This window comes from Balaenoptera physalus, assembly GCF_965194825.1.
Source record: "Balaenoptera physalus genome assembly, chromosome: 1".
Classification (NCBI taxonomy): domain Eukaryota; kingdom Metazoa; phylum Chordata; class Mammalia; order Artiodactyla; family Balaenopteridae; genus Balaenoptera; species Balaenoptera physalus.
The window spans coordinates 36920881-36945688 of NC_138882.1; the positions used below are offsets into that span (position 1 = coordinate 36920881).

General features: G+C 37.9%; 1 protein-coding gene across 1 annotated transcript in view; it reads left to right on the top strand.

Annotated features, from left to right (window-relative positions):
* Positions 1–6747: 6747 nt before the first annotated feature.
* Positions 6748–24808, top strand: part of LOC309647374 (membrane cofactor protein-like) — a 56072-nt gene continuing 38011 nt past the window's right edge. Inside the window, exons 1-5 of the mRNA XM_082434699.1 lie at positions 6748–7063; positions 15048–15233; positions 15563–15662; positions 23219–23304; positions 24160–24357. Of these exons, the coding sequence (XP_082290825.1) occupies positions 6943–7063; positions 15048–15233; positions 15563–15662; positions 23219–23304; positions 24160–24357 (691 nt within the window). The 5' untranslated portion in view covers positions 6748–6942. The remainder of the gene's footprint in view (positions 7064–15047; positions 15234–15562; positions 15663–23218; positions 23305–24159; positions 24358–24808) is intronic.

Here is a 24808-nt window from a genome sequence, read left to right on the forward strand (position 1 = left end):
GATCCTGCATGCTGCAACTAAAGACCCAGCACAGCCAAATAAATAAATAAATTTTTAAATAAAGGTATTAAATGATTATAGGGGAGATGGGTCAAGACTATTCAAGAGAAATAGCTGGGAAAAAAATTAAGCTTTGGATATTTCCTAAGCTCTATTTCAAAAGTGCTTTGACCTATGTTATTAATTTTAAAATACTAAAATTTAAATAAAAATAATTTTTATCATAAAAGTAACTAGCTTACTTTTGTATTAATTCAGAGTACACTAAATTAACTAAGAAAGCATGACTTTTAATAATTTATCAAGCTAATAATGTCAGGGAGGAAAAATTTCCCTCTGGAAATTCTTATAGCTGGTCTAAGAATTAAATTGACATCAGACAGATTAACAGGAGAAAACCAAACCAATTTTAATAACATGTTTATGTGGGAGAAACCCAGGAAAACTGAGTAACTCCCAAAATGGTCAGAGCACTCCCCTTAAATACCATTTTCAGCTAAAGATGAAGGAGGATGTTGGGGGTAGTGGTTTGGGACTTTAAAGGGGAGGAAGGTAATTTACATGGAGGTGGAAAAACAAATGTTTGAAAAATGCTTGCTGGGCCAGGCAGAGACAATGAGACTCAGAGTAGACTCTGATCTCTAGGCCCTGCCAAGTTCCCCCCCACACACCACTCCCACCACTTTAGCCCATATTCTTTGCACATATCTCTGGTTATAGTCCTATTCCAGGAACAATCACTTTATCTAATTTTTTTTAATCAGCTAAGAGGGTGGTAACAAGAAAAAACTTCCTGAGCTTTCTGTTTCTTAAAAATAATCAGCCTAGGGCTTCCCTGGTGGTTCAGTGGTTAAGAATCCGCCTGACAACGCAGGGGACACGGATTCGAGCCCTGGTCCGGGAAGATCCCACATGCCATGGAGCAACTAAGCCTGTGCACCACAACTGCTGAGCCTGTGCTCTAGAGCCTGCGAGCCACAGCTACTGAGCCTGCAAGCCACAGCTACTGAAGCCGATGCACCTACAGCCCGTGCTCTGCAAGAAGAGAAGCCACCACAATGAGAAGCCCGCGCACCACAACGAAGAGTAGCCCCCACTCGCCGTAACTAGAGAAAGCCCGCGCGCAGCAACGAAGATCCAATGCAGCCAAAAATAAATAGATAACTTTATTTAAAAAATAATAATAATCAGCCTAATAATCCTCATGCCAATGAGACACATTTCCAGGTGGCACATTTTACTCCCCTACAATAAACATGTACTGACACCTTCTAAATAAGTAGCCCTGGAATCTTTAATGCATCCACATCCTTATAGATCAAAACTTTATTTGGTATAATAGTATCGGCCACTCTAATGATCTCTAAAAAATATCAAATCTTTCTGGATATTTAACAATAGATTTGTATAAGACTACTGCTAATTTCTGTGTAATTCTGGGTTTTAAAGTATATTCTTCCACATTTACCTTGATAAATATAAAGAGTGAACTGGACATCAACTTGACTTTCAATTTAAAATCATACAAGATAGAAAAATAAAACAGTATAAGCAAAGAAAAATGAAAGAAAAAATTGCAACTTATATCACAGGCAAAGGGTAAATGGCTTGAGACTTAAAAATTCAAAGACAACTGCTGCTCACCTCACAAAATACAGGCAAAGGACATACACCTATGTCAACAAAACAAAAAAGAAAGACAAGTAGCCCCTGAAAATATGAAAAGTTGCTCAATGTTTTGCTTAGCTAAAATTTTAGCAATCTCTATTATTTCTTGGGTTTCTGAGGAAGTAAATTTTAAAGGAGAACAGAAATCAATTGCTTGGGAATCAACCATTCTTAGAATTAAAATTTCCCATCACAAGAAAAAAATTCTCATCTCTTTTTTTCCCCCCCCAGAATGGAGTATGTCAGTGAACAATGTGATTAAAAAATATTTGATGTGTGTGACTTTCTAACTGCAAGAAATCTGTGCATTTCTCTAAACATCAGTTATCTATGGGAAATATATGTTTAAATTATGTATATATTAACTATATATATACTATGTAATAATGTATATACTGTCCACTGAAAGAAAAACTCACAAGGTAAAAGTTGTGAGTTAAGTTTTATTCTGGGACCTTTCTGAGGACTACAGTCCAGGAAACAGTCTCTCAGCTCTGAGGAATGGCTCTGAGGAGGTAAGGCAGCAGTCAGGATATACATGAATTTTTTGCTGGAAAAAAAAAGCAGACATGTAGTTGAACATCAAAAGATTACTGCTAATCCCAAAGAACAGACATCTCAAGTTAATGATTTTATTGCTTTTCTAAGTATGAAAGATATTTTTCCTTAGATATGCATCTTAACTATCTAGGGACCTATATATCCAAAGCACAGCATACTTCCTGTTTTTCTCCATCTTGAATTCCCCTTGGGGTGCACTGTCCATGAGCAACTGCAGTAGCTAATGGCTTAATCCTTGCAGAACTGGAATAGCAGGCAACATTTTTTCCTTCACATTACTAACTATGGGTAAAATACTATATTGCCTAACTTGTATTACTGAGCACTTCTGTTCACTTCTGACCTTATATATTTCATCTGAAAAGCAGGGGCTGGACCAATTGATCTCCAAAGCTATTCCTAGTGCTAACATTCTAATATTGTTTTGTTTCACTTGCCTTTTTGTACAGTTAAATGTGAGATGTAAAAGTACATGATGTTTAAATGTAATTTGTCTCAGCGTTATAATAAGAAAGGAATAAGAGATTTTATCTTCTCAAATCAACTTGTAGAATATGGTTTGTAATATATTTACTATGTAAAGATTTCAAAAGCCAAGAGGCAACAAAATGAGTATGTGATCCTTATGAGAAATGCCTTCCTTTCTGTACTTGACTGGGTTCAGAATCCCTGTGTTGGAAGTGGCACCACAGTAATGCTCTTGAGGTAACAGCCAAGTAAGGTCAATTTGCTGGCAGGTGCCTACCAGGTGCAAGTAGAGGTGGCAGAGCTCCCAGGACCAGCCTCAAAAAGGTGGCTTAACTATCCTCTGTTTAGCCATTCTCTTTCAGGTTTTCACAAACACCTAACCTGTAAAGCACCATGACAGGTGAAAGCCTCTTCTAAGAACATTCACAGGCCCCTTCATGCTGCTACCCTCACCTCTGAACAGCAAAATGTAAATATACCAATTTAGGAGGCAAAGGATCATCTAACATTGTTTTATTCAATGAAGTCCCCCTAGGTTTAATGACATCCACAGACACCTCCATCCACCTTACCGCCATTCCTAAAGCTTACAGGAGAGCTACTACATAGCTCAAAACCTGGTCTACAAACAATCATATTCTCCATTCTCTCCTCATTTTATCACTGGCAGCTTGACAAAATCTTTAGGGAGAGTTGGAAGAACCACTAGTGTTTAAGCCCCTACTTCACTCAGCCTCAACTCTTGAGTTCTATTCCTCTCAGCACCTTAGGAAGTTCACAGTCAATACTCTTCCTTTGAACTCAGTCACTAAAATGATCTCAAGGTTAAGGGTTAGACAGTAGATCCACTTCATAGGTCAGCTTGCCATGTCTGATTTAGGAAAGTTTTCTCTGCAGACAGTTGTAGACAAATCCTTTCGGAGACATTCCTTTCAGAGACAAATCCTGCTTTGTTCCTAGTGGTTAAAATTACTAAAATCAAAATCTCTCAGGACCTTCCCAGCAATTGGTAAATCTGCACTGGGGGAGGATTGGCAGAAACATGTTAAATGCACTTGACAGCAACGCCCATTTATTTCATTCAGTATTTAATGCATATTTATTATGCACCTAGTGTAGGTCTAGAACTGTCTCAGCACTGGAGATACAGCAAGAAAACTATCCCTGCCTCATGCAACTTGTCCAGAAAAATAGAGAACAAGACTTAGAACCTTTCAAATGGAGCCTCAGTTGGGTCAAATCAAAATAAGTTAAAGAAATCTATGTGAAACTCTTCAATTATATTTGGGATGATTTGATGAGCCCCAGGTACAGAAATTTCACTGAAACAAAGTTCCAGTAGAACCCCAATCCTTGAATCTAATCTAGCAAAAACTAGCCTACTTGTTTCCCTACCTTTTAAATTTTCTCATGAGAAAAAAAAAAAAAAAAAAAGAAAAACCTTACTTTCAAGCCCAAAAATAAATGGGAAAGTTTTTTTTCAGCTTATTATGTTATAGTTGACATACAATATTATGTACAGATAGTTGCAGAAGAAATAAATTCTGTTTTCATAAGTAAACGCCAACAGTGAGCCACAGAATATTTCTGTTATATCAGTCCTTCATAACTGAAAGAATTAAAAGAAATGATAATTCCTCCTCATTGCATTTCCTTTCACTGTCCCCTTAATTATAAAATTATGGATTTTATAACCCCCAGTACTAAGGTGTGTATTTTATACATCACATCCACACTTTGTGTTTTATATGCTCTGCCAAGAATTCAAAAAATTGTATTGGTCTGGGAGGAAGAGGAAATTCCATGGTTTGTTCATCCCAGAATAGCTTTAGTACGTCTCACATATAAAATTGTTTAAAAATATATAAAGTTTTGTTGGAAGCAGCCTAAATGTCTATTGACAGAGGAACGGATAAAGAAGATGTGGTACAATGGAATATTACTCAGCCATAAAAAAAGAATGAAATAATGCCATTTGCAGCAACATGGATGAACCTAGAGATTGTCATACTGAGTGAAGTAAGTCAGACAGAGAAAGACAAATATCATATGATATTGCTTATATCTGGAATCTAAAAAAATGGTACAAATGAACTTATTTACAAAACAGAAATAGAGTCACAGATGTAAGAAACAAACATGGTTACCAGGGGGAAAGGGGGAAAGGGATAAATTGGCAGGTTGGGATTGACATATACATACTACTATACATAAAATAGTTAACTAATAAGGACCTACTGTATAGTACAGGGAACTCTACCCAATACTCTGTAATGACCTATATGGGAAAAGAATCTAAAAAAGAGTGGATATATGTATATGTATAACTGATTCACTTTGCTGTACAGCAGAAACTAACACAAAATTATAAATCAACTATAGTCCAATAAAAAATTTAAAAATTTAAAAATATATATATAAAGTTTTGTAATTCCAGATGATGCATTTGAAGTTTATACGGAGAATTTCCATTTCCTCACCATCCTCTCATATCTTAACTCTGTGTGATACAGGTTCTATCCCCACCATTCTATGAATGAAATAGCAATTGAAATATAGGTTGGATGTAAATAAATTTTTTTCTTTACCTGATTCCAAAGGTAACATAGTGTCAGTATAGAAAGCTGAAAAGCACAAAGAAAATTAAATATGCATAATCCTATCAACTATTGGTTAATTTTGGTATATTTCCAACTAATCTCTTTTTTGTGTGTATCAATATACTACTTTTGTTTTAATAAAAGGAATGAAAAAAAGTACACACTGATTTGGAGTCTGCTTTTTCCACTCAGGAACTTATCATAGTTTCTCACATTGATTTTTTTTTAAACAATAAACTACCTACCATAAAATCCTTAATATTTTTTCTAGACACATGGATTTAAATTTTTTTTGCAAAACTATACAGCTTTGCTCACAGCTCTGATGATTTCTTTGGGATAAACTGTAAATGGAACTGGTGGTTTAAAAGTCATGTCCATTTTAAAACTTTTGACATACAGAAAAGTTATGTTAAATACTAAAATTTGAGGGTACTGGTTCCCCAAATATGTTTACTTACATTGGTTGACCTTCTTATTCTTTGCCAACTAATAAGAAGAAACTGTCAACTTCCTTTGTTTGCTCTTTAATACCAGTCAGGTTACTTTTATATTTCTTTTACTAGTCATACAGGTTTACTTACAATTCTACAAATAAATCTTGCTCATTGTTAATTTTCCAGCATTGTTTGCAAGATCGTTTCAACAGAAAAGCTCTCCCCCTTATCCACTTCAGCTGACCAATTCCTACCCCTCCCAACTCTGACATTTACTGCTTCCAAGAAATTTGGCACTTAATGCACCCCCGTCCTTGCCTTTTTCATGCATGTATATTTCATCTTCAATAAAACATTTAGTGGCTCAAGGACAAAGGCCCTGTAGCGTTGGAACCCATTATGCTAATGGCCCGGTGTTAACAATTTACCTTCCCAGGGGTCCTTTCCTGGGAACACAGAGAAGGCTAATTGACTTTAGCAGTTGGGAGAGCGATGACCAAACCTTTCGTGATTTTGAAATCAGGCCATGAGAGGCTTCAGAAGCAGAGGCTCAACCACGGAAACCTCAACTATTGTCCCGAATTATGCCTGACTAATGCTAAAGTTTGAGCAAGGGTCCAGGTGTCGGACCATCTGGAGTGCCCCAGGTCCAAAGTGGAGTCCTGAGGGGTGTCTGCCCCACAGTGACCCACTGGCTGGGCTCTAGGTTTCTATTTTCGGGTCGATGTGCTTGATTCTTTAGTCCAGCTTTCCGGAAAAGGGACAGTGATGACCGCACCAGCCCTTGACTCCTTTCCACCCTTCCCGCGTAGGGTGGTAACAGTCTGTTTACGTAGAGGCGGTGAGCCAGCCATTTCCCGCAAGCCGCCGCGGCTCGCCTTCAGGTCTGCAGACTGAGGAGTCAGAGACAGTACGGGTCCAAGCAGGAGGCGCAAAGCTCCCCGCCCACCGGGAGGGTTAGCCCCGCGCAAGGGCCTCGCCCCGCCTCTCCAGGCCAGAGGGCCGCCCCGGGCGCCGAGGCCCCACCTTGCAGCCCGCCCATTGGCCCCGCAAGGCCCTCTCCTTCGCTCTGCAGCGTTCTAGGCCACGCCCACCTGCGTGACCGCACTTGACACTGTGAATCCGGGGATTATTGCGTCCTGTAACTGAACTCTATCTAAAAGTTCTCTCCTGGTTTGGTCTCGGGCTTCCCGCTGATTTTCCCGAAAATGACGGCTTCCTGCGCGCCTCGCCGGGCGCCTCCCGGCCTCCCAGAGAGTCCCCCTTTTCCTTGGTGCTGCGGCGGGATTCTTTTGCTGTCCTTAGTGCTCCCGTTGCCCATATTCTCCGGTAGGAGCCTGGAGACAGTGTGCGCCCTGGCGGCGAACTGGAGTGGGTCGGGGAGCAGGCAGGCCAGAACCGAGGGCCGGGGGAGCTTTGCTTGTTGGCTCGGGGCGGAGGCGCGAAGCTGGATCCACCCGGGGTCGTGCGGAGTTAGGGTTGAAGGCGTGGCCGGAATGTCCTGGGTCTTGCTGTGCGGGGACCCACCGGGGTGGAGAACACGTAGTGGCCGAGGAGAAGGCTTGCTTGGTGGTGGGCACTGAGCGGTGAGGGGTGGTGGGCTTGGCCGGGGTTTACCCTGGGCCAAGCTGTGTCCGTAGCAAAAGTCTGTAGGGTGTTTCCAGGACTGAGCCAAGTTGGAACAGGAGCGGGACCCGGTGCTGGTGGGGACGGCTTGCCCTTGAGTGCCCCCTGTGTCTGGGGATGCTGCTAGTCTGGTGCTGTGCCCTGGGGGAGGGGTTGCCTTCTGTTCTCTAGGCCGGTGATGCCTTGTGTGGGGGGTGTTTGTGCCCCGCTGGGGGAGCCTGGGCGAATGTACCCTGGTATACGCTTTGTGGAAGTCGCCAGCCCAGTGGTGCCCAGTGTGGGACAAGGAAGCTGCTTTGTATGGGGCTTACCAAAGCAACCTAAAAAACTTTGGTAGCCAAACATAGTGAAAAATGAGCATCCTGAAAATGAACTATAAATGGTGTTCATCTGGTTTTCCCATACAGCTCATAAACTAGAGCTGAGGCCCATTCACTTCTTTTTATTTTCTTTTCCGTGTTTCATTGAATCGAATAAATACTTTAAATATATGCCCAAAAAAAGGCATGCTTATTGTATAAAACATACACAATCAAAGGACAACCATATTTAATACTTTGGTATATTTCCTTCTGTCTTTATATACACGTGTGTTTCCATGTCCAAGTTATTTTTAGGATCTATTACATATACAGTTTGTATGCTGCATTTTTTCTTAGCAGCATTCATTCAATACATACTTGCCTTCTATATGCCAGGTCCTGTGCTGGTCTTGGGTGCCCAGTGCCAGGCACATGTTAGGAAATCAAATATTTGCTACAATTTATTGGGAGTGGTAGACAGTAGCCAAAACATAATATTAATGAATACGTTATAACCCAAGAGAAGTACCCAGGAGGAAAGGAGCATGATTCTCTGACAGCGTTTAACAAATGACTGGTGGAAGGGAAGACTTTTCTGCTCATCAAACAGGCCAAACTCTGCCACTTTGCCTTCTGTACTTGCTGTTCCCTTGGCCTTGGGACATTCTCCTTCTGCCTCTTGCGTAATTGGCTCCTTCTTATTCTTTAAAGTCAGTTGTGATGTTATCCCCTCAGAGGGACCTTCTCTGACCCACTGTTTCCGGTAGCCACACACACTTCAGCTCAATTCCCCCCAACTGGTAGTCACCCTCCCAAACTATGTGTTCTGTTCTCTCCTCACTAGAATGCAGAGATCTTGGCTGTCTTGTCACACTTGTGGTTTCAAATGCCCATTTTTTTGCCTCAGTGTCAACATTATTGTATAACTATCAAGTACCAGAAAATTAAAAGTAACATTCGGCTGAGGCTTAGAGCCCAGGAACAACTTCTCTTGCTTCCAGGAGGAAGGTTCTCTAAAAAGCCATGCTTAAGATGGACTTTCTGTGGTGCCTAAAAAGCTAAGGCAGGGACAGCTGGGGGTCAGAAAGGATCTATCTTCTCCTGACTGTAGACTCCTCAGGGTTCTCAATACTCCAGTCTTGCTTGTTACGGATCATTTTGAAAGTTTATTTCTCTGAAAGAGAGTTGTGGGTGATGGAATAGCAGTGCTAACAAAAAATTAAAAGGAATTTTTTAAAGAATAATAATGTTTAGAATAGGCTTAAAGCTAGAAGTTGAAGGAGATGATGAAAACTATTCAAAATAGAGGAAAATAGATAAGTAAAATGAATAGGATGTATCAGGGAAGATAACAGCTAGAAATGAAGAGGAGGAAAAACAAGGTTAGGTTTAAGATTGAAAGGTAAAATCAGGATAGGTAAGAAACTTAGATAAGGTACAAATGAGAACTCACTATGTTGGGCAGGGAAAGTATGTGGATATAATAAACATGTGCTGAAGCGGCTCATGAGGAGAAGATTTTGTAAGTGGGCAGTGTTGTGCCTTGGGAGTCCTGCCATCTCAGAGGTAGTTGCCAAATGGTAGAAGATCACAGAAGGGACCAGTCTCATTCATCCAGAATGAGTCTGCTTTGTGGGACAAAGCCTACAATTTCCTTTTATGGGTGGTCTCTTCTGCCTATTTTAGGTCTTTTCTTTTGAAAGAAGCCAAGATGAATAAGTGCTTACACAGTAGTTTCTTAGTTTCTTACTCTGCATATTACAGTGCAAGAAGAATAGTCCTTATTGGTCCATTGCTAGGTTACCATAATACTGGGAGATAGAGAACAAAAGAAATTAGGTGGTCAAATCTTTCTCCAGTGCATAAAGTTTTAAGATGATTATTTTCAATGTTAGATTAATTATACTGTATTCTTTACTATTGGTTTCTGTTTGACAGCAGTGTAACTTTGAGAACCAAAGTGTTTTGAATAGTGGCTATGAGGCATGTACTGTGTGAGGTGTTGTGGCCACATGGCTGAATGGAGTCCACAATATCATGTGTTAAACACGAAAACATGTGATGGTGAGCTGAGAGATCCATGCAGAGGAGAGTCCGAGTGCTACCGAACTCAGGTCTGGCTGCTCGCTGCTCAAAAAGTCAATACTTGAGAGACAAGTGCTGGTAGGAATGGAAAGGTTTAATCAGAAGGCTGGCATCTGGGGAGAAGGCAGACTCCTGTCCCAGAACTAACTCTGAAGATTCTGCTTGGCCATGAAAGTTTTTTAAGGGAAAAAGGGGAAGTAATCCTAGTTAATCATTGAGATAGGGAGTCATATTTATTGACATCTCTCATTGCCTGCAGACTTGTCGACTCCTTGTGATATTTCTTTAGATGTTATCTCTTTCACACAGTTTGCTCTGGAGGTTACTGAAGGGAAAGCTGGGGGAAAGATCTGATCATCTGTTAATTATTCTTCCTTTCTATTTCTTTGATCTAAGAAGAGAACCAACAGGTTAGGCAAAGTATTGTGTGATCTAAGGATGTGAAAGGTGTGCTTGGGCCAGAGGTTAATTAAAGTATAGTTTTGCTAAAGTGACAAGGCAAAAGGAACCTCCTGCAAATAGCTCTTTCCTACAAAAAGCTGCTTACACAAGAGAAGGGGACTGGTCAGTGCCTCCCCAGGGAAGCAGAGACTACTTCCTAGAAGAGATGTTGAGTGAATTAAGTCAAGGAAGACAAGAGTTGAAGGAGTTCTCCTGAGCAGGAAGAAAGGTGTTCAGAGCAGAGAAAACAGTGTGAGCAAAGGCTCAGAGATGTGACATGGCTCAGGGCAGTCATGGACTGCCTAGCTACCCAGTGTGGCAGCAGTAGGGCAAAGGAGGCAAGAGGAAGGCAGCGGTGTAGATCACAGAGTGAATTATTATGGAAGAGCAGGATAGTTAGGAATGAAAAATTACTATCATAAAAATCAGACTATGATGTTATTACCTGTTCTTTTTGGGCACCTTGAGGCCTTTTGTTTGCCCTAGCACAATGCAAATCTAAACTAACGTTGCTTTAATCTCCCCAGGCTCAGTAGAATACCATTGCTTAAGGACTAAATTGCAGACAAACGTTGTTGTCATAACCATACAAGGGTTCTGGATGACAGACAGTGATGGAAAGCAATGTGGGTAGTGGAACAGGGTTTCCTGGCTTGACCCTGGGTCTGCTACCTACAGGGAATGTATTCATGGGCAAGTTACTTCACCTTACCATGGTTCAGATTGCTCATCTTAAAGAATGGGAAATAGTACACAACTCATAGGAAGATTGTCAAGAATAAGTTAGTTAAAAAACACTAAAATAATGATAGGCACAGGTTTAATTTGGTATTTCTAAAATGATTAATATCACCACTGTTTTAAGAAACAAGTTCTAGAATTGTTCATTGCTAATCTTTAGGAAAAAAATATAACCCACAGTCTTTGGAGTTCACTTTTAATAATGTTAAAATACTATTTCTAGTCATAGAAGTAATATAAAATGGATTTATAATAAAATACTAAAATATTTTGACAAGAAAGAAATTAAAAATTCTGATAAAGTGAAATGTTTGTAAATAAATGAATGAAAGAAATGGAAAATAGGAACAGAAACAGCAGTGAAAAAAGTGATGATTTGAAGATATTTCTGGAGCAGTTTGGCTGAACAGTAAAGAATTTGAATTTTGACCCAAGAATGTATAAAACTGATAACAGTACTCCTTCAGCTTTGGCACTAGGAACTAGAAATGCAGTGATGAATGAGACATGGTCCTCAAGAAGGCTACAGTCTCCTAGGGAAGTAAGCAATGAATAATTACAGTATGAAAAGTGCTGTGAAAGAAGTAAATTGGGGCACCATGAGGACACTTAACCCAGTGTTTTGAGTGAGAGATGTCAAGAGCCTCAAGGAAGAAGTGGCATCTAAGATGAAACTGAAGGATGAGTGGGTGAGAGGAATGTCAGGGTCTCTGGTCAAAGCTGAAGTAATATGATGCATGGAGGTCTAGAGCGCTACAGTAAGTTGAGTAATTTAATGGGCACTACTAGTGGGATTGAATATGGCTTAGAAGACTGTGCAAGAGTGAGCAGACATTAAAGCTCTGTTAGCCATGTGAGGAAGCCTTAGACATTATCATGAGGGCAACAGGGAGCCGTTGAAACGTACCTGACTTGGAAGGACCTTGGTGCTAGTATCATAACAGTATTACTCTGCTGGCAATGTGAAAATGAACTGAATGAAAGGTGGTGAGACCAGTAAGGAGACCTATTCAGAAACTCTTATAGCAATCCAGATAAGAAATGATAGTGGCTTGAATTAGAAGTAAAGGTGGAAACAGAGAGAGGGAACAGGCATTTCAGTTGTGGAAACCATGTATCTTGTTTGCTGGCTTCATTATGTTATTTGAGATAGGGTGACACATTCCAAGTGGAGCTGTGGGGAGGAAGTTGAACATACAGACTTGGCACCCCAGCTAGAGATCTAGGATGGAGAGAGGGATTTGGGAGGCAGCTCTCATCAGTTGTAATGATGTCATGAGAGTACATTCTGACCCAGGGGGATTTGCAGAATGAAAATAAGGAGAGCTCGTAGAATAACCCATGAGGAACATCACATTATGCAATCAGACAGAGAAGGAAGAGCAGCCAGAGGACAGGCTGAAAACCAGGCTGGTTTGCTACCTGGAAACCAAGGAAAAGAGCTTTTTAGGCACAAGAGAGCAAAGAGAGAATGAACAATAGCTCCAGATGTTATAGACAGGGTAATTAAAATTACTGAGGGAGAGCGTGTTAGGGTGAATTTACCAAGAGGGAGGCTACTTAATGACTTGAAAATAACTTAAGTGGCTTATAAATGAGTGGGAACTGAGAAATAAAATTGATAGGTTAGATGTTAGAGCCTGTGTTTTGAAGAAGCAAAGAAAGTTTAAAAATAGGTTGTGTGGACAGTGAGAGAAGGGGAGGGGTGGTCAGATTTCGGGAAGTTCCAGTTTGGGTCAGAGACCATGATTTTCTGAAGGGAACCACATGGGAAGTGGTGTGGCGTGTGCTTGTGTCAGGGAGTTATTTTTAATTTTGCAAGCAAGTAGAGAGTGCTTGCACAATTTTTGCAAGTGTATAGAAAGTGAACCGTTTTCTTGATTCACAGCAGAGCATTATTTCACTTTCCTGACACTCACCTGGAACACTGGGGAATTTTCTGAATGCAACCTATCTTATTATGTAATAGCATCCATTGTTAAAGTATAGCATTACACCCTAATAATAATTATGTTGTAAACTATTTAGAAAAAACTAAGTTAAGATGTTATTTTTTTGGAGCTAGGGACATTTACTTTGAAAATCCTCATAGGAAAAAAATTCAATGTTCTGAGCAAAAGAAGAAATTTGATTATAAAAATGTGTGATATTGGACTCAATTATTACAGTGTATAAAGCTTGTGATCAACTGGTTGACAAAGCAAACATTCTAAACTGCACATTGTTAAAAGCACTCATTTCATGATGTATATTGGTAGGAAGAAATCCTTCATTAGTTGAATGGATTAAACTGTCCAATTGACATGTCTTTTTCCATTCAGAGCACTATGTGTGAGAGTTACTTTAGGAATTTTCTCTTCTTTTTTATACTTTCGAGATAGTTACTGAAGTTGAGTGCATAAACAAAGAACACTTGTGTAATTTAATTATGGGCATGCTGTTAACTTGATTTCTTTCTTGGTGGTTCCAGGAAATTCTAGAATGATGTAATACATTTGTATCCAGTACGAAATTATATAGCATTTCTATCCTGTGTTTTTTGTTTGTTTGTTTTTTTCCTATGTTAAAATGAGAACGTCTGGCTCAGGGTATTGAGTAAATTTAATATTATTAATAAAATTCAACTCAACTAATTTTCTTTTTAAGCAATGCTTTTAATACTAAAGGGTTTTGTTTTGTTTTGTTTTTTGGGGTTTTTGGTTTTGGTTTTGGTTTTCTTTTTTTTTTTTTTTTTTTTTGCTTTTTGCTTTTGTTTTGTTTTGGGCAGTTAATTGAGGAGCATTCATGTAACAAGATCAGCATAGTAGAAATGTTGAAAACATTTGCTAAGTGTTGAAACAGTTTCAGCACATGATGTAAATGAAATGTTGGATGGTGTATCAAGAGAGGAGTTTAGAGTTTAGAATATGATAGGAAAGGAGTGTAATATTTCACCTCTTTAGAGTTCTCTCTTGACCAGTCTCTCAATCTGCAGTAAGACCAAGATCCAGGGAGTAATAAAGAAAAGGTTCCTCAGGGACCAAAATAGGGCTATTTCTTTCTCCTTAGATCCTTAACCTTATAGGTGTGGCCTCTGCATTCCTTTAGCACTTTAGGACTTGATGTGTCTCCATAATATTATTTTACATAATTTTTCTAACAGATTTGTTAGGTTATCGAGCTCACAGATAATTAAAAGGAAGAGAAATTTTGAAGTAGGAATTACACTCTTCTAGGGAGGGACTCCCCACCGCCAAAAAAAAAAAAGAATAAAAACTTATAAAAGTATAGCAATAAAGTAGCTTTACTGTTGGGGTATATTAGATAAATAGCCCAAACAGCTACCTCAGGGAGCTTCTAAGGATATGCATGCTCTATTGATCAGAGAAGAAAAATTAAATTACATTTAAGGTAATATCAAGAAAACAAATTTTTTTCAATGTAAGTCTATTCAAAATGGTAAATTTTGATATTTAAATGTTATCTATTCATTCATAAAATTCTTTAGTTCACAAATATGAAATATATGAAATGAAGTCATACTTTGAAATACTTAGTCCACATCTATTTTGATCTTTGAAATCCACAATGTTTATTTAATAGTCACCTCTTACCATAGCATGTCTTGAGCACCCAGTGTGTACAGAGTGTAGTAGAAAAAGAAGGCATATGATCCCTGCCCTCTAAGACCTTGCCTTCTGAGAGGAAACTGAGTGACAAGTGATCATATGCTTGTGTTTCAAACTATGGAAGAGTAATCTGAGCAGAGTGCTATATACAATGGAAGACTTTTTAGAGGAGAGGTGAGTTTTGAAATGAATTTAGAAAAAAGTATGTAAGGATATGTACCTATATATATATATTTAGTCAATACCAAAAAGATTTTGTCTCCTTTAATTTACTGTTGAATGAAAATTTAGCTTATTCCTCAACAAATTAAAAGCTAATAAGATGTTATTTAAAGTAAGCAAGACACATCCTCCGCTACTACCATTACTTGGGTAAAAGCATGTGACAATCTCTTAAAATCTTGCTAAGAACCTTTCCATTTATTCTGTACTGCCTACTTGCTGCTAGGCCACAAGTGGCTGGCGAAAGAGATTAAATCCTTAATTTTCTGTTTCTATTTTTATTCCTAGGTCCCTGTATTGATCCACCAGTATTGGAGAGTATGAAGCTCAAGGGTGTCATTAAACGCCATTATTATCCTGGGGACAGAATAGACTATGAGTGTCACAGAGGATACTTTTATGTGTGGCCTTATCTCCTCGCATCTACTTGTGAGCCTAATGGCTCATGGAGCCCTATTGAAGAAGCATGTTTAAGTAAGGAAACAAAACCATTTTTGTTGTTTTTTGCTTTCTGTAGAGATTTTTACACATTTTAGGGTCAATTTTCCACTGCAACAATAATGATTTTCTCATGCAAAACTAGGTTTTAGATAGCAATGCATTTTTTCAGGCTTTGAGAAATCTCCAGGGAATCTTTATTGGTGATTGGTTCCTCAGTAAATGTGAATGTTAAGTTTGCCCTTATAATAATTAAAGAAAGAAAATAATATTTAATCAATAGAAAAGAGCAGTGTAGAATTTTGATCTTGATTTAAATGTTTTGAAATTGGTATGAAAAAACGAATTTGAAAATTTTCTTTTAGGAAAATCATGTCCAAATCCAGAAATAAAACATGGTGAAGTATATGCCCCAAATAAAACCTTTGAGTTTGAATCAGAAGCTCACATTTCTTGTAATGAGGGGTAAGTAAGTTACTCCTTAGAGGAAATAAGTTAAATGTTATGAATTCCATTTTTCTTTGCTTCTCAGCTTAATCATTCCCTTAAAGTTGATTTCATTTTTCTTTCTAGGTCATAAGTTGCACTTGTAGCCAAACAACTCTTGGGCTTTTTATGGAGAATGAAATGATGTGTAATTAATAGAAAGGAATTTAAATTGAGGAAAAGCAAAATCAAATACTTATTATATGTGCTAATAAGCCTATTGGAAGCATTGAAAATGTAGTAATCATGGTGACTTTATCCTTAACAACACAGTACACCCTAGTAAAAATGGCCAACTCTCAGAGTTGAAGGAGGGCTCACAGAAATGACACCAACAGTGTAAGAGGGCTCCTTTTTCTCCACACCCTCTCCAGCATTTATTATTTGTAGACTTTTTAATGATGGCCATTCTGACTGGTGTGAGGTGATATCTCATTGTAGTTTTGATTTGCATTTCTCTAATAATTAGTTATGTTGAGCATCTTTTCATGTGCCTGTTGGCCATTTGTATGTCTTCTTTGGAGAAATGTCTACCTAGGTCTTTTGCCCATTTTTTGATTATGTTGTTGTTGTTGTTGATATTAAGCTGGATGAGCTGTATGTATTGGAAATTAATCCCTTCTTGGTAGCATCATTTACAAATATTTTCTCCCAGTCTGTAGGTTTTCTTTTCATTCTGTTTATGGTTTCCTTTGCTGTGCAAAAGCTTTTAAGTTTAATTAGGTCCCAGTTTTTATTTTTGTTTTTATCTCCATTACTCTAGGAGACGTATCCAAATAAAATATTGCTGCAATTTATGTCAAAGAGTGTTCTGCCTATGTTTTCCTCTGTATTATAATATACTGTCTTATATTTAGGTCTTTAATCCATTTTGAGTTTATTTTTGTATACGTTTGTATATGGTGTTAAAGAATGTTCTAATTTCATTCTTTTTACTTTTATAGCTGTCCAGTTTTCCCAGCACCGCTTATTGACTGTCTTTTCTCCATTGTCTATTCTTGCCTCCTTTGTCATAGATTAATTGACCTTCAGTGTATGGGTTTATTTATGGGCTTTCTATCCTGCTCCATTGATTTATATGTCTGGCTTTTCTGCCAGTACCATACTGTTTTGATGACTGTTGCTTTATTGTATAGTCTGAAATCAGGGAGCATGATTCCTCCTGCTCCGTTCTTCTTTCTCAAGAGTGTTTTGGCTAATAGGAGTCTTTTGTGTTTCCATACAAATTTAAAGTTTTTTTGTTCTAGTTCTGTGAAAAATGCCATTGTATTGAATCTGTAGATTGCCTTGGGTAGTATAGTCATTTTGACAATGCTGATTCTTCCAATCCAAGAACATGGGATATCTCTCCATCTGTTTGTGTCATCTTCAGTTTCTTTCATCAGTGTCTTACAGTTTTCAGAGTACAGGTCTTTTGCTCCTTAAGTAGGTTTATTTCTAGATATTTTATTCTTTTTGATGCAGTGGTAAATGGGATTGTTTCCTTAATTTCTGTTTCTCATCTTTCGTTGTTAGTGTATAGAAGTGCAACAGATTTCTGTATATTAATTTTGTATTCAGCAACTTTACCAGATTCATTGATGAGCTCTAGTAGTTTTCTGGTAGTGTCCTTAGGATTCTCTATGTATAACATCATGTCATCTGCAAACAGTGACAGTTTTACTTCTTTTCCGATTTGGATTCCTTTATTTCTTTTTCTTTTCTGCTTCCTGTGGCTAGGACTTCCAAAACTATGCTGAATAAAAGTGGTGAGAGTGGGCATCCTTGTACTGTTCCTGATCTTAGAGGAAATGCTTTCAGCTTTTCACCATTGAGTATGATGTTAGCTGTAGGTTTGTCATATATGGCCTTTATTATGTTGAGCTATGTTTCCTCTATGCCTACTTTCTGAAGAGTTTTTTATCATAAATGGATGTTGAATTTTATAAAAAGTTTTTCTGCATCTGTTGAGAGGATCACATGGTTTATGTCCTTCAATTTGTTAATATGCTGTATCACATTGACTGATTTGTGAATATTGAAAAATCCTTGCCTCCCTGGGATAAATCCCACTGGATCATGATGTATGATCCTTTTTAACGTATTTTTGGAGTTGGTTTGCTAGTATTTTGTTGAGGATTTTTGCATCTATTTTCATCAGTGATATTGACCTATAAATTTCTTTTTGTGTGTGATATTTTTGTCTGGTTTTGGTATCAGGGTGATGGTGGCCTCAGAGAACAAGTTTGGAAGAGTTCTTTCCTCTGCAGTTTTTTGGAATAGTTTCAGAAGGATGGGTGTTACCTGTGTTTCCTTATTGATTTTCTGTCTGAATGATCTGTCCATTGATGTGAGTTGAGTGTTAAGGTCCCCTACTATCATTGTGTTACTGTCAATTTTTCCTTTATGGCTGTTAGCCCTTGCCTTATATATTGAGGTGCTCCTATGTTGGGTGCATATATATTTACACTTTTTATAATCTTCTTCTTTGACTGATCCTTTGCTCATTATGTAGTGTCTTTGTCTCTTGTAACAGTCTTTATTAAAGTCTATTTTTGTCTGATATAAGTATTGCAACTCTGACTTTCTTTTGATTTCCATTTGCATGGAATACTTTTTCCATTTCCTCATTTTCAGTCTGTATGTGTCTCCAGATCTGAAGTGAGTCTCTTGTAGGCAGTGTATATATTGGTCTTGTTTTTGTAACCATTCAGCCAGTCTGTCTTTTGGTTGGAGCATTTAGTCTATTTACATTTAAGGTAATTATTGATAAGTATGTTCCTATTGCCATTTTGTTAATTGAATTTTGTTTTTGTAGGTCTTTTTGTTTCCCCTTTCTTCTTTCATTCTCTACTCTTGTGATGACTATCTTTAATGTTATGTTTGGATTCCTTTTTCTTTTTGTATGTATATCTATTATATATTTTTGTTTTACAGTTACCATGAGGTTTTTGTATTAGAGTCTATATTTATACATGCTTGTTTTAAGTTGCTGATCTCTTAATTTCAAATGCATTTTAGGTACCCTGCATTTGTACTCTCCTCCCCTCACAATTACTGTTTTTGATTTTATATTTTGCATCTAATTGTTTTGTGTATCCCTTAACTGCTTATTGTGGATACAAATGATTTTTACTATTTTCATCTTTTAACCTCCCTACTAGTGGATGATTTCCTACCTTTCTTGTAAGTTTGCCTTTACCAGTGAGCTTTTCCATTTTATAATTTTCTTGTTTCTATTTGTGGCCTTTTCTTTTCCACCTAGAGAAGTTCTTTATCATTTGTTGTAAAGTTGGTTTGGTAATACTGAATTATTTTAGCTTTTGCTAGTCTGTAAAGCTGTTGATTTCTCCATGAAATCTGAATGGGAGCCTTGCTGGGTAGGGGATTCTTAGTTGTAGGTTTTTGTCTTTCATCACTTTAAGTATATCATGCCACTCCTTTCTGACCTGCAGAGTTTCTGCTGAAAAATCAGTTGATAGCCTTATGGGAGTTCTCTTGTATGTTACTTGTTGCTTTCCCCTTGTTGCTTTTAATATTCTCTCTTTATCTTTAATTTTCATCATTTTGATTACACTGTGTCATGGTGTATTCCTCTGTGGGTTAATCCTGTATGGAACTCTCTGCACTTCCTGGACTTGGGTGACTGTTTCCTTCCCCAGGTTAGGGAAATTTTCAGCAATTATCTTTTCAAATGTTTTCTCAGGTCCTTTCTCTCTCTCTCTTCTCCTTCTGGGACCCTGATAATGCAAATATTAGCATGCTTGATGTTATCCCAGAAGTCTCTTGAACTGTCCTCATTCCTTTTCATTCTTTTTTTTTTTTTTTTTCTCTTCAGTGGCAGTGATTTCCACTACTTTGTCTTCCACCTCACTAATCAGTTCTTCCATCTCATTTACTCTACTATTGATACCTTCTAGTGTATTTTTCATTTCAGTTATTGTATTCTTTAATTCTGTTTGGTTATTCTTTATATTTTCTAATTCTTTGTTAAAAACTTCTAATTTTTCATTCCGTGCATCCATTCTCCACCTGAGTTCTTTGATCATCTTTACTATCATTACTCTGAACTCTTTCTTGGGTAGATTGCCTATCTCCATGTCACTTAGTTTTCTGGGGTTTTATCTTGTTCCTTCATCTGAAACATATTCCTCTGTTGCTTCATTTTCTCTAAATTGCTATTTGTATTTTTATGTATGTGATAGGTTGGTTACTTTTTTTTGACCTTGGAGAAGTGACCCTCTGTAAGAGACATCCTATGCATCCCAGCAGTGCACTCCCCTCTCATTACCCAAGGGCCAGGGGCCAGCTGGTCCCAGGGTAGTATCTGGCCTGCGTTTGCAGACTTGGCTTGCAGGCTGCAGGACTGTAATTTTCTTGCTTCTGGTGTCTGCCCCATAACCATTGGAGCTGGGTTTTGGTCCTCTGGTGGGCAGGGCCATGTCTAGGGATGTGTTTAGAGGTGGCTGTGGACTCAGGAAGTCTTTAAGCAGCCTGTCTGCTCATGGGTGGGGGTGTATCCCCTCCCAGTTTGTTGTTTGGCCTGAGATGTCCCAGCACTGGAGCCTACAGGCTGTTGGGTGGGGCCAGGTCTTGGTGCCAAAATATCAGCCTCTGGGAGAACTCACACAAATGAATCCTCCCTGATATATCTGCCGCAATGTCTATATCCCCAGAGTGAGCCACAGCTACGCCCACTTCCCTAGGAGGCCCTCCAAGATGAGTAGGTAGCTCTGGCCCAGGCTCCTATGAAGTTACTGCTTTTAACTTTGGTCCTTTGGTGTGTGTGAGGGTTTTTTGTGCACCCTTTAAGAGTGAAATCTCTGTTATCCCCAATCCTGTGGAGCTCCTGCAATCAAGCCCCACTTGCCTTCAATGCCAAATGCTCCGGGAGCTCCTCTTCCCAGTGCTAGACCCTTGGGCTGTGGGGCCTCATGTGGGGCTCAGAACTCACTCCTGTGGGAGAATCTCTGTAATATAATTATTCTCCAGTTTGTGGGGTGCCCACTGGGGGGTATGGGATTTGATTATATTGCAAGGCTGCCCCTCCTACCAGTCTCCTTGTGGTTCCATCTTTATGTCTTTAGTGGTAGGGGATCTTTTCTAGTAGGTTTCAGTCTTTTTCAATGATGATTGCTCTATAGATTGTTGTGATTTTGGTGTTCTTGTGAGAGGAGGTGAGCTTAGGGTCCTTCTACTCGGCCATCTTAGCCACTCTGTCTTTGTCTTTTGAAAGTTTGGTTATTATGTGACTTAGTGTGGGTGTCTTTAAGTTCATTTTACCTGGGGGTTGTTGAGCTTCTTGGATGTTTATATTTGTGTCTTTCATCAAATTTGCAAAGTTGCTCACCATTATTTTTTTTAAATATTCTCTCTGCCCCTTTCTATCTCTCTTCTCCCTCTGAGATTCCCACACTGTGTAGGTTGATCCACTTGATGATATCACACAGGTCCTTTAGGCTCTGCTCACTTTTCTTCACTCTTTTTCCTTTCTGTTCCTCAGACTCAGTAACTTCCACCATTCTATATTCATGTGCACTGATCCTTCCTTCTGCTGCTCAAATTTGCCTTTAATCCCTCTATTGAATTTTTAATACCAGGTATTGTACTTTTAAGCTCCATAATTTCTCTTTGGTTCCTTTTTAGGTTTTCTAGCTCCTTATGATACTTCCATTTTGTTCACACATCATTTTCTTGACTTTCTCCAAGTCTTCCTTTAGTTCTTTGAGCATCTTTAAGATATTTTGATGTCTTTATCTAATATATCTATCATCAGATTTTTTCAGGAACAGTTTCTGTTCATTTGTTTTTTTATTCTGAATGGACCATACTTTCCTGTTTCTTTGTATGCCTGGTGATTTTTTGTGGAATATTGGATATTGGAATCTAATAATGTGTAACTCTGCAAATCAGATTCTCCCCTTTCCCTAGACATTGCAGTTTTTGTTATTGTTTTTGTTTATTGATTTTTTGTATCATGTTTCTGTGGCAGGGATCACCTGAGATGTAAACTGAAGGTCTTCTCAGGCTGTTTCTGTGTTTTTTCCCTGAACATGCACACTCACTTTCTAAATTTCCCCACATATGCAGTTGTTTTTGAATGTCCTAGTCTTTAGTGCCTGGCTTCTGAGAGTGGAAACATGAAAAATGAAAGTGGAAGCAAATGTTGCTGGATCTTTAAATCCTGTGTAAGTCACTTCAGCCAACAAGGATAGGGCTTGCAAGAGTCGGCAAGGTGTGACAACAATGGCTGCCACCACTTTCTGTGATCAGAACTAGCAGTCAGCAATCAGAGTACAGATCCTTGGTACTTGGAAGACAGTCTTTTTGGCTATTGTACCTCCTGCAACCTGTGTGTAAGCTGCTTCAGGAGCACACGCACAGTTGCCTGCCACACTGCTGAGGGTAGGGGTAAGTTGCTGCTGTTTTCCTAAGAGCTGAAATTGACTGAAATTAATGCAATTTACCTGCCTGAGTTTTCCTCTAGAACTTGCAAGCCTTCAACAGACTCCAGAGTTCCAAAACAGTGACATCAGACAGATTCTGCCATTGCAGTTTTTGTCTAGTTATGGTGACAGATTCCTAGAACTTCCAACTCTACCACCTTCCCAAAATCCTCTCCTAAAACACTAATATACAGAAAATGAGTACAGCTTAATGGAAAAGTCAACTGGAACCTTGTACAAGCAGTTTCACTGATTATATTTAAACTGATCAAGTAAAAATATTAGAACATCCTGTCATAGATATAGAGAGCCTATTAGGCACTTTGAAAGGTACCAAAAACTTAAAGCATAGACTCTTCTCAAAAAAAAGCTGTAGCCTGGTTAGAAACACAATATATACTAACATAATATATTAAATCAAAATAGTAAATAAGAAGTGCCAAATACATACCATTATTTATGATCATTACAATGAGAATCCAGAAGGAGAAGAGAGTACTGTGAGTTTAAATCATCAGAGAAAATTTCATTAAGTAGTATTCCCAAGCTATTCCTGGAAAGATATTCTGATCTAAAGAATATTAAAAAGAACTAAAACTTACCTAGCACTCACTATGAGTCAGATGCTAACTTATTCTCAAAACAACCCCATGAAGTATGTACTATTATCTCTTTTACATAGATGAGGAAATTGAGCAAGAGAAACAGTAAGAGACTTTCCCAAGCTTAAATAACAAGTCATTCATGGAGCTGGGACTTGAATCCAGGCAGGCAAGCTCTAGGGCCTGATGTCTCTGCTCAGTCCTTGCTGAGCAGAATGGTGTGAGCAAAAGCATAGAAGTGAATGTGTGATGCATTTGCCAGAGATGGTGAAGAGGCCACACTGACAGGCATGATAGTAATTTAGACATTTTGCTGTGGGACAGTGTGTGTCCACATGCAGAAACTCTTTATTTGATTAAAACTGCAGATTTGGTTAGCACTTTCATTATATCATGTCATTTAAGAAACTTCTCCCTCAAATTACTGTAGTGCAGAAAAACAACCATATAAAAATATTCAGTGTTATGTGCTATTAAAGAAACAGTAACCTTTTCTTTTTTCATTTAGTTATTACTTAAGAGGAAAAAAAATTCTAACTTGTAACCTTATTGGAGATAATGTGCATTGGAGTGATTTGATACCACATTGTGAAAGTAAGTTAATTCTCACTTTATAATTTGGATTAGGAATTTTCAAACTTTTTGGCTTCAGGACCTGTTTATGCTGTTAAATCAACAATGATTCCAAAGAGCTTGTCTTTGTGTGGGTTATGTCTATTGGTATTCATTATATTGGAATTAAAACCAAAGTTTTTAAAATAGTTAATTATTAAATCATTTTTAGGAACAGTAAAGTCAATACATGTTAATATATACAACATATTTTTATGAAAAAATTAAAAATTTCCAAAACCAACAGTGGGAATAGTGGCATTGTTTTACATTTTTGCAAATCTCTTCAATATCTGGCTTAAAGGAAGACATCTGGATTCAGTCTGTGGCAAAATCACACAATTTGTAGATTCTGGAAAATTTCACCATAAACTTACAAGGATGACAGTGAAATAAGACCATATCTTGGTATTATTGTGAACCATGGATGTAGTGAATGGATATGTTTATAAATTATAAATATGCATTTCTTAGCTAGCAGTGAATTTTATTTTTAATCACAAGCATATTTTCTCATTAAATTTCCATCTCTTATGATGATTAGAACAAAACTTAGCATGTCCTTATAGATAAATATAGGTATTTCATATAGGTACTTTATATAGGTATTTAAGAAAATGAGTTTGGTTCTTAAAAGTTTATTTCTACATGATTTGAATTTGGGATAATACATTTTCTCATGGAAACTCTCCTCTAAATGGATAAAGGATTCACAACTAACTTCTAGAAATCATATGTTAAAGAACTTATTGAAGGTAGTTCATAGGACTTTACTGATGCTGTCTTACTCTTTCACCTTCCCTTTACCTTTATTTTCTCTTTTTACCCCTTTTTAAGAGATTTTTTGTGGACGACCTCCAAAAATAAAACATGGAAAACACACCAATAGCTACAGGAATATATTTGAATATAATGAATTAGTAACTTATAGTTGTAATCCTTCAAATGGATCAGATGAATACTCACTTGTTGGAGAGAGCAAGCTTATTTGTTCTGGACCTGGCAAATGGAGTAGTGCCGCTCCTCTGTGTAAAGGTAATAATGTTTCCATTTGTTTCCTTCTTCATTTGTAAATACTGTGGAACACTTTGTAAATAGTTTTACCTATAAGTAAAACAGTCATACATGTTTCTTCCTCCGGTTAAATTGACTTCTAGTTTAATTTAGGCCAAATCGAACAGAAAATAGTTCTAGTTGTGGGGTTTTCCACCCCTCACCCCAGATGTTCTTGACATTACAGTTTACACATTGTGAACTAATTGTGTGTGTGTGTGTGTGTGTGTGTGTGTGTGTATTAGGATTTTTTGCTTGAAAGAACTAAAAAACTCAACATACCCTGCCTCAAAAATAAAGTTTTTTCTTATATTGCAAGTTGTCTGAGAGTTCTGGCTACAAATAATGGTAGAGAAAATTTTAAAAAGCTAAGCTTCTCATTGATAAGAATGATAAACTCTGAACAAAATATATTTTTAAAACAATATTTAAG